Below are 10,854 nucleotides of genomic sequence, written 5' to 3'. Positions count from 1 at the left end.
CCTAAGCCTAAGCCAAACCCTAATCCTAACCCTAACCATATAGTAAGTACATGTAGTTAATTAATATTACCCAGTACTTAAAGGTATAATTACACTGTAACAAGGACACCTTAAAATAAAGTGTAACCTCTGTTTCTAATAAAATACATTAAAATAGAAAACGGTGCATTAAACATTACATTACACCACGGTTTCCCGAACTGGGGTCAATGAATGAACTTCAGGGGGTCTATGAGTTGATGAAAGCTAATTAATATAAAGCTTACTTCAATTATAAAAATATCAAATTAAACAAATTGTGTGGACTCCCCATTTTCTATAGTCATCTGACTAGTGGCTGATGTGTGCAGTTCCATAAAACTGGAAGATTTTCCTAAGTGGTAGGATTTATTTAGAAAAAAAAATTTAAGAGAGAAAAAAACAAGATTTAGGGCAAATCAACACTTTATGAATAATTTACTGCTATTGTGTGAATAAAATGTAATCATGTAATCCATAAAAACTTAACTGTAATTTGATTGAGTATTTTAAAATGTAATGTAATCTAACTAGAAGTACTTAATTTTTTTTATCTGATTACGTAATCCAGAATACATGTAATCAGTTACTACCCAGCACTGTCTATACTGTATATATTTGCAAATGTAAATATTTAGATATGCAAATGTTTAGAAATATTTAAAAGTCTACTTGTCGCTAAACTTAAGTACAGCTTTAAAAACCTGGAATATATGGCACAGGAATCTTGTATGAACTACGTCCATGATGCTGTTGTTCTTTTTTAAGTTTAAATCTTCAAGAAGTGTCTTTTTTTTTTTTTCCTTAAAAATTTTTTTTTGGAACAGGTACATTTTAAGAACTATTCTTTTAAAACCGTGTTAGTGATCCCAGGTCATGTTGTCCCTCAGGAGCTGACTCTAAGGAAGAAAGGACTGGAGTGTCTGGTGTCCATTCTCAAGTGTATGGTGGAGTGGAGCAAAGACCAATATGTCAACCCTAATTCCCAGACTAGTCTCGGTAAGGCAAACAGTCAGCCTCTGCGGAACAAAATATCAATACTAGCTCCTCAACCAGTATAATACCTGCAGAACCTTATTTAGCCACTCTTAACCCTGATATGCTTTGGATCCAAGCAGTTGCAATACATATTCCAGGTAACAGCCCTGGCTTTTCTAAATGAGTCTCCTCTGAGTGCATTTATGCTGCTTTCCAGAGGCTTCTGGCTTGTGCAGAACCAAATGGATAAACAGTTGCTTTTGAGGACAGCGCACTAGGAGTCCTGTGCCTCAAAGACAGGCAGGAAATGCTATTCGCCGTGATGGCTACGCAGGCCTTTCATCTTAATCAAACAACCCTGAGGCTGTTATTCATCACCCTGACATCAGGGAGGCAGTCTGCAGGCTTCCTGAACACTGCAAAACCAAGCTTCTCGTATGAGCTGGGAACATGCGCCAGGCTAGAGACCCTGCCTCTTCGGAGCGGAGGGGATTTAGGTCTAATCAAACTTTGCTATATTGGGCTGGAGGAGAAGAGGCTCTGATGGCCCAAAGGGAAATTTCTCTGTTGCCTCAAGCCCACCGCAGATTTTCAGTTATCAGCCAATCATAAACCAGAGATTCTTGCTTATTTTTAAATGAAAAGTTGAACTCTTGGAAGCACATAGCTACAGGCTCACAAACACCTTAGCGAACACCTAAAATCAAATTTTTTTTTATTATTATTTATTTAATGATAGTGGTTACCATGGATTTCATGTAGCTGTGGTATTTTTGTGGAAACTATGTTTACAATGGCAAATCAAGAAATGGCTGTAGCCTTTCATCTAGACTAAATAGCTACTCTTACATATACAGGCTTTATGTCCTGATCAGCCAATCGGATTGTAGCATACTCATCTGGGTAACTATTCAGGTGCATTATGTTTGTTTTGGATCACTAATCAAAGCTTTCAGGTTCTTGAATTCTCATCATGCTAGCCAATCAATTTTTGTTCTTTTCTCTTAACGAACGCACATCAAAAGGAAGAGCAGGTAATGGCAGTTTGTAGTGACATTAGAATTGACTGCATTAGCTTGTGTTGCGTAAACTAGATAGTGGTTTCTTAATAGTTCTTTGTATTGTGGCCATATAAGCTTTTATATATCAAACAGATAAATTAATACGAACAGGTAAGTATTTCCCAGCTGCTACTGGCTCATATGATCTTTCCGAGAGAAGAAACTATGAGAAAGGTGGAAGTGACCTGACAGCTTGTGTTACAGCGATAGCTAACCGCTAAATCTTTTACAGTGTTTCCAGTGTGAAATAAGATCCAGCAACATGCAACCATGGCTTTCACATACCCAAACCACCTGTTTGTCTTGCTTGCACCAACTTCAGATCTGTTACATTGTGTATTCAGGTCATGCTGCTCTTTCTTCAGTCCCCATCGTGTCGTTTTTTGTGATAGGAGTCAGCCGAGGTCAAGGACTTTATTAGAGAACTGTTGTGTTGGGAAACTCATATAGGAAGCTGAGCCAGAGAAAAGACTCGATACACCAACAGCCAACCAGGAGCCCAATGAATCATGCCGTCTCTACTTCCTAGCCTGTAGGGGCTCATGGTGTTTTACAAAATGGGCTTGTCAGTACATCAGCTTTCTCTGAAATTGCATCTGAATTTCATTCCCTTCTTTCTCAATCAGGCCAAGAAAAGCCTTCAGAACAGGAGAGCAATGAGTCGAAGCATCCGGAAACGATTAACCGTTACGGTAGCATAAACTCTTTGGACTCCACCGCCTCGTCGGGCATCGGGAGCTACAGCACGCAGATGTCTGGGACGGACAACCCTGAGCAGTTCGAGGTCCTCAAACAACAGAAGGAGATCATAGAGCAAGGCATTGACCTGTAAGCCATTATGTTGGAATCAAAAGCATGAAATCAGTCTGTGCACCATACATGGTTTGACAAAATCACTGTCAACAGACATTTGTATGGAAAGTTGCTTAGTTTACGTATTCCAGGACCTGGAGGGTCAATGTCCTGCAGAGTTTAGCTCCAACTCCAGGCATGCTAGAATACAGGTTTGTTGGGGCAAGTTGGAGCCAATCTCTACAGCAAGTTGACTCTCCAGGAACTGGTTTGGATACTCTTGACCTATCTTAAATGTGAAGTGTGTAACTTCTGCACCATTATTAAGTACAATTAGTTGTAAAAAAATGTTTCACACAAACACTCCCCTTCTGCCATTGGTCAGACAAACAGGTAGTCCCATCCCAAAATTATGCAATCTATTGAGCCAGTAGTTGGACTGTTTATTCAAACAAGCCAACTTTTTTCCCTAGTTTTGCAGCTTTCACTTGTCGGTTCAATGCACCTTAAATTTAAACACAAGACTGCTCACATTTACACGTCAGTGAGGCCTATTCGGTAGTCAGAAACCAAAGAGTAAAATGCATGAATGTCAAGGTTTGTGCTGTTCCTGGCTATGTGTAGCACCTACAACTCTGCATTTTCTTCTGGGGAAACCATTGTAGTCTGATTATACCATTATGTTTTATAAATCTTTCACAATGTATTTCAATGTTTGATTCACAGCAACAAAAACAGCCCATTTAAAGAATTAGTTCACTTCCAGAATAACAATTTCCTGATAGTTTACTCACCCGTGTGTCATCCAAGATGCTCATGTCTTTCTTTCTTCAGTTGAAAAGAAATTAAGGTTTTTAAAGAAAATGTTTCAGGATTTTTCTTCATATAGTGGACTTCAATGGTGGCCAACAGGTTGAAGGTCCAAATTGCAGTTTCAGTGCAGCTTCAAAGGGCTCTACATGATCCCAGCCGAGAAATAAGGGTCTTATATGCACATTATTATTATTCTTTAGTTTGGGTTAAACAAATCAATTTTGCTTGGTTGGAACAGCAGCTACGCTAATTATGTCCCTATTTGTTTCTCTGTTTTTGCCACGGGATTGACATCCCATGGTAACTAGGATTTACACAAGCTTCAGTCTGGATCCAGAACACCTGAGAAGAGATGATGCCAACCCCTCAGAGGACCTCAGATGATGCCAACCCTGAAACAACCCACCAGATCCAGTCTGTATCCAGATCAGATGGTCACTGCAGTCACCCGGATCCAGTACGTATTCAGACCAGATGGTGGATCAGCACCTAGAGAGGACCTCTACAGCCCTGAAAGACAGCGGAGACCAGGACAACTAGATGAACACAACGGGTCCTCCGAGAACTGGCCCCCCGACTGAGCTTGGTTTCTCCCAAGGTTTTTTCTCCATTCTGTCACCGATGGAGTTTTGGTTCCTTGCCGCTGTCGCCTCTGGCTTGCTTAGTTGGGGACACTTCATTTCCAGCGATATCGTTGACTTGATTGCAAATTATTGCAAAGATACTATTTAAACTGAACTGATGATGACATCACTGAATTCAATGATGAACTGTCTTTAACTGGAAAATTAGTGTTTACTATTGTCATTTTGCATTATTGACACACTATTTTCCTAATTAATGCTGTTCAGTTGCTTTGACACAATCTGTATTGTTAAAAGCGCTATATAAATAAAGGTGACTTGACTTATCTAGCGAAACAATTGGGCATTTTCAAAAAAAAAAAAAAAATGTAATTAAATGTATATATTTTAACCACAAGTGCTTGTCTTGCATTAGCTCTGCAATGCGCATGCATGTCTTCATGCATTACGTAATCACGTTGGAAAGGTCACACATGGTTATTTCTTTGTCTGTGTACTTCGGTTCAAAAAGGTAGGGTAGGGCGAAAAACTCCATCTCATGTTCTTCTCCAACTTCAAAATTGTCCGACATCATTGTTATTACATAAACTATATTATACCTCTTATTGGTACAAGCACCATTACTAACATCATAACCTCAGGGAAAAATCAGTATCGAATGAACGGTTCATCTTCATACTTAAAAAATGCTGAATCTAAATATGCGGCTCATGTTGGTGTTCTATTTACCATTATGCACAGGTTCAACAAGAAACCAAAGAGGGGCATTCAGTACCTGCAGGAGCAAGGCATGCTGGGAACCACGCCCGAAGATATCGCCCAGTTCTTACATCAAGAGGAGAGGCTTGACTCTGTAAGACATCTATTGTTTGCCTACAAGATACAGTATTTTTTCTTTGTTTCTTCCATGTACGGTGGCCTAGGGTCAAATAGATATTTAACAATACAGCAGTGTACTAGAATAAAACTCTGTATATGCAGCTGCAGAGCTTTTCTGAAACATTTCTGAAAAACAAAGCAAACCAAAAATATCAAGACACTCCAGCAAAGTGTTGCCAAACTTCCACTTAGAGATGATTTGATCCTTCAGTGTGATGAATCGGCAACTCAGTTGCTCATTCATCAGGCCTCAAAAGACTCCAGCAGTAATGGGTAAAGAGAGCTCCTTATATCTGCCCTAAAATTAGGGCATTTCAGCAGAACAGCCCTCAGCCTCCTGAATGACTTGAGATGTGCGTGGAATACTTCAATAGACATTGCATTTCAATGATGCACAGGGGATAAATGCTCAAGGATTTCTTCAATCTGCAGTGTCTGTAGCATTGAGCATTAGTGATGCGCGGATGGCGGTGTCACAAGACCTATTTCACGGATCCAATACTGATACTCATGCGTTTTATTTTGCAACTGTTTACATTAACTTAAGACAAAACCGATAGTACTTTCTCAATTTGGTACTCTCAGTACATGAAGCTGCGGATTCGGGTGACGTTTTAGCTCATCCGCGCATCACTATTGAGCATGCATTGAGTTATGAATGTTTTTTCTGCTATATATTTTTCTACCTACACAGTCGATATCTGGCTCATTGGTTCTTCTGTTTCCACCCTTACAGATCCAGGTAGGAGAGTTTCTCGGAGACAACGATCGCATCAATAAAGAGGTTATGTATGCCTACGTCGACCAAATGGACTTCCAGGGCAAAGACTTCGTGCCGGCGCTGCGCATGTTCCTTGAGGGTTTCCGTCTGCCCGGAGAGGCCCAGAAAATCGATCGACTGATGGAGAAATTTGCTGCTAGATATTTAGAATGCAACCAAGGGTGAGCGGAGCGGTCCCCTGCTGTTGCAACCGATTAACCTACGTCGCTAATTATGCCGCAAACACTGAACTCGGTCGCTGTTTGTCTCTTTTATCTCTCTCCTTAGGCAAACACTGTTCGCCAGCGCTGACACCGCGTACGTCCTCGCGTATTCAATCATCATGTTGACTACAGATCTACACAGTCCGCAGGTTAGATCGCCGAGCACTGATTGTTCACTGAAATCTACAGCGAATGCAGAATGCGTTTTCTTTTCATTCCCTAGTCTATGAATGTCAATGTGAACGTCGGAGCTGGAAATGGCTGTTTGGCATTCAGTCTTGATATGTGAGCAGAATAGCTAAATCTAGGGTGATGGATGTTGCTGAAACGCGACAGAAAACAAGAGGAAGTATGCTACTGATCTGTTGTTTCCTTTATCTTGGCGCAGGTGAAGAATAAAATGACGAAAGAGCAATACATCAAGATGAACCGAGGTATCAATGACAGTAAAGATTTACCGGAGGAGTATCTCTCAGCCATTTATGATGAAATCGCAGGGAAAAAAATATCCATGAAGGAGACAAAGGAGTTAACTCTAAAGTCAAATAAGCAAAGTGAGTATTTGACGAATAGACAAACATGGTGACGACTCTTTTGAATTTTTTCTGAATTTTTTTTTTCTTTTTGCTAATTGGTGTCACAGCAATCCCTCATTTTTCAGTTATGAATGAACAAGACTGTGTATTATCCCACTAATGATCGATTTAAGTATAAATTATTTTATTTTGTAGTATTTTACAATAGAATGCTGTGGTTGACCGAACAAAGTAGTCCAGTATTTTGTAATTGTTAATAAATAATATTTGTTAATAATAAATAATTTTAGTCATTAATGATTTTTGTTATTAACAATGATGATAATAATTACATCTATTTTATTTTTTATAAAAAAGCTATGTATTTAATTAATAATAATAATAATAATTATTATTATTATTATTTGAAAGTTTTATTAAAGATGATCATATTAAAATAAAAAATATTTTATCTATACACATAATAATAATAATACTAATAATAATACTACAAATTTATTAAAATACTAAACATATTACTTTATTATTATTATTTGCAAGTGTTATTAATGATGATATTATTAAAATAAAAATATTTTATATATACATAAAATAATAATAATAATAGTAGTAGTAATTTATTAATTTATTAAAATACAAAAAAATACTTTTATTATCATTATTATTATTATTAAAAGGCAAGCTGTTGGACTTCCAAGCGGACAAATGAATGTTTATGTTCTGGGAGTATTCTGATATTTTGAGGTGTGATTTGTGGTAACTGATGGCGTGTTTTGCTACTGTCTTTGGATCAGGTGTGGCCAGTGAAAAGCAGAGGAGGCTTCTGTATAATGTTGAGATGGAGCAGATGGCAAAGACAGCCAAGGCTCTGATGGAGGCGGTGAGCCACGTTCAGGCCCCCTTCACCAGCGCCACCCACCTCGAGCATGTCAGACCAATGTTTAAGGTATTTGGGCATGTGCATACACATACACATTCTGTGTGGACACAAATACTCATCCCATAATATCTTGATCTCTCATAGCTGGCATGGACACCCTTCCTGGCTGCGTTCAGCGTGGGTCTGCAGGACTGTGATGACACTGAGGTGGCCTCTCTGTGCCTGGAGGGAATCCGCTGTGCTATCAGGATAGCGTGCATCTTCAGCATTCAGGTCATTTCACACATTGCATTAACCGTGAAGAGCTCATTTACTGAAGCTGAGAAAAGCATAGCATTTGTTTGCATTACTATTCAGTCTGTCTGAATAAGCGCCTTTAAAAACTTCTGTTATCCTTGCCTGGAATGATCGACTGCTTAAAGTAGGGCTGCAAAACGATTAATCGCATTCAAAATAAAAGTTTATGTTTAAATACTATATGTGTGTGTACTGTGTATATTTATTATGTATATATAAATACACACAAAATATGTTAGAAAAATATGTTAGATTTACATATAAAATATTTACATTTGTATATAATATAAATTATATACAAGTATAAATATATATATATATACATACAAATAAAATATATAAACATAATACATACACATATAGTATGTAAACATAAACTTTTATTTTGAATGTGATTAATCGCAATTAATTGTTTTGCAGCCCTAGCTTAAAGGAATAGTTCACCCAAAAATGAAACTTTGTCATTCCAAACCTCTATGACTTTCTTCTGTGGAACACTAAAGTAGATATTTTGAAGAATGTGCATGTTGCTCTTTTCCATACAGTTACAATGAATGGAGATTGCAGCTGTAAAGCTTCAAAAAGGACCCAAACACTTCATAATAGTGACTCATATTCAAAGTCATGATAGCTTTCCATGAGAAACAGACCAAAATTTCAGTCAATTTCAGTCGAAAAAAAAGTTTTTGTTCTGTGTTGATTTGTTCCAGTTGGAGCGAGATGCATACGTACAGGCTCTGGCCCGCTTCACGTTGCTGACGGCCAGCTCGGGCATCACTGAGATGAAGCAGAAGAACATCGACACCATCAAGACCCTCATCACAGTGGCTCACACGGATGGAAATTATTTAGGAAACTCTTGGCATGAGGTGAGCTCTGCCAAACCCAGCTCTTTGACAGGCCTGCATGTTTCCTATGCAATGTGATTGACAGATAGATATTGTGTGGTGTTATTATTCTGTCTATGTTCGCTGCAGATCCTGAAGTGCATTAGTCAGCTGGAGTTGGCCCAGCTCATCGGGACAGGAGTGAAGGCTCGGTACATATCAGGAACCGTACGGGGGAAGGAAGGCTTCATCAACAGCACCAAGGAACAGACGTCTGACGAGTACCTGGGCTTGGGTCAGTCAGTCACACTTCACATGGGCAGCAATTTGGTCTGTTACAGTGAAAATGTTTGTTGTTATTCATCATTAAGCGATAACATAGATGAGATAAAAAGGATGCAGCATAGCAATAATTAAATGATTTTAAGATTAGATTTATGTTAAAAAGTCCATTATATCATCAAAATACTCATAAATCCAAGGCACTGGAGTAGTGTGAAAAAATTAAAAAGCCTTTATTCACATGGCTTTAAAATTTAAAAAACAACACATTTGTGCACCCATATTTGTGTGTGTGTTTTTTTTTTTTTTTTAAACCATGTGAATAAAGGCTTTTTAAATTTTCACACTACTCCAGTACCTTGGATTTATGAGTATTTTGATGATACAAAAGAATCCCGCATCCAAAGAGCACCGATTCATGGATTTTTACACTCCAGCAACAGTTTTTTGCATAATTTTGAATGTAAGTCCATTATATGTTTAATATGTTATTTATTAAATTTAAAAAATTTAGTTTATGTTCTGTTTTTAAAGTAAAATAAAAATTTTAATCCAGTTAATTACATGATGTGTCGATTAATTAATCTAATTAATTGCAAAATAAATTTGACTGTGAAAATACCCACAAACGATTATTTAAAGCTATTTTTGTGTTAAATGAGAAAGTATCAAGTAGACATTACAAATTGTAGCTTTAGAAAGAAATATTTAGTTTGATTTAACTTCAACATAAAATTTATTAAACATAAACATTTAGGCTACAACAGCCTATGGAGCATAAAAGAAGATAATTTGAGAAACATCTCAGTATTTTTTGTTCATACAATAAATAAGTAATTGTATCAAACCAAAACAGCTTTGTTAACAACAGTCTTCAAAATACCTTCTTTTATGTTCCACAAAAGAAAGGTTTGAAACAGTGTTCATTTTGACAGGCATTTTTGATTTAGTCTTAGTCTTTATCTTGAGACGAAAATGCTTAATAGTCTTAGATTGCATTTTTTTCAACTTTTAGTCATTACTTTTAGTCAAACTGCAGTTACCAACATTTATTTTGGTAGCTATTTTATATGTAGTTTTCAAACTAAAATAGTCATTTATTCTTCTCTCTTTAGACCAAATCAATTAAGCTTATGAGAAATTTGAATCAAGGATTGAATTTGGAAAAACTTGAATAAATTATGACCATTTTAAAATTTTTGGGTGAACTATCCCTTTAACAGTAGTGAAAAGGAGCAACTATAAAAAATAATAGTTGTTCATATATAATATAGATAATATATATAATTTATAATTTTTGAAAAAGAAGCACAATAAGACAAATACGAAAGAGATACAAATTAAACTAATTTTTCAGATACAGTAGGTTTACTTAACGTGTACATTTATTTAACATCTTTTGTTGGTTAGCATTAATGACATGGATAGGTACTTAATTAATGCTGTCCCTTTAAGACGGAAGGCATGCATGTAATACGTTCAGTTTTCACCCACCTGTTTACATTCACTTAATCCATAACCGACTGTATTTACGTGAGATACTCTGTCTACTAGGGTTGTGTCGGTGAGGAAATTCTCCCACCGGTTAATCAGCGTGTGACAACACCGGTAATACCGGTATCACCGTGGGGGCAGGGCATTCCCTCTTTTCCTCGATTTCCTTCGCTTTTAAATAGCTTGTAAAAGCGGTGTGCCCATTTTACTTTCACTTTAAAATAGCGGCAATTCGGAGTAAAGCAATTGTTCGTTTTTAGTTCGTTTGAATTGTCCCTCTTTTCCTCGCTTTCCTTCGCTTTTAAATAGCTTAAAAGCGCCGTGCGCATTTTACTTTCACTTTTGAATTAACGGCAGTTCGGAGTCAATTGCTTGAATGCAACGATAAAATACAACGTCAAACTCACTTTAGCCTATATATAAAACATA

The 10,854-nt window shown here is 37.2% G+C and overlaps 1 protein-coding gene across 6 annotated transcripts in view; it reads left to right on the top strand.

Annotated features, from left to right (window-relative positions):
• LOC107727224 (brefeldin A-inhibited guanine nucleotide-exchange protein 1-like) overlaps positions 1-10,854 on the top strand; it is a 96,500-nt gene that overhangs the window by 54,094 nt on the left and 31,552 nt on the right. For 4 of the 6 annotated variants that reach the window (XM_016537015.1, XM_016537016.1, XM_016537014.1 and 1 more), the window contains 11 exons: positions 909-1,017; positions 2,022-2,030; positions 2,684-2,885; positions 4,988-5,099; positions 5,862-6,067; positions 6,174-6,258; positions 6,498-6,663; positions 7,440-7,591; positions 7,670-7,798; positions 8,533-8,691; positions 8,800-8,944. In XM_016537015.1, the coding sequence (XP_016392501.1) occupies positions 909-1,017; positions 2,022-2,030; positions 2,684-2,885; positions 4,988-5,099; positions 5,862-6,067; positions 6,174-6,258; positions 6,498-6,663; positions 7,440-7,591; positions 7,670-7,798; positions 8,533-8,691; positions 8,800-8,944 (1,474 nt within the window). The remainder of the gene's footprint in view (positions 1-908; positions 1,018-2,021; positions 2,031-2,683; positions 2,886-4,987; positions 5,100-5,861; positions 6,068-6,173; positions 6,259-6,497; positions 6,664-7,439; positions 7,592-7,669; positions 7,799-8,532; positions 8,692-8,799; positions 8,945-10,854) is intronic. The other 2 variants (XM_016537018.1, XM_016537020.1) reach the window with 1 other exon arrangement.

Source organism: Sinocyclocheilus rhinocerous, unplaced genomic scaffold, assembly GCF_001515625.1.
Source record: "Sinocyclocheilus rhinocerous isolate Xijiao unplaced genomic scaffold, SAMN03320098_v1.1 scaffold65, whole genome shotgun sequence".
In the NCBI taxonomy this organism is placed as follows: domain Eukaryota; kingdom Metazoa; phylum Chordata; class Actinopteri; order Cypriniformes; family Cyprinidae; genus Sinocyclocheilus; species Sinocyclocheilus rhinocerous.
Note: the sequence above shows the minus strand (reverse complement) of the source record. Positions and strands in the feature narration are given on the sequence as shown.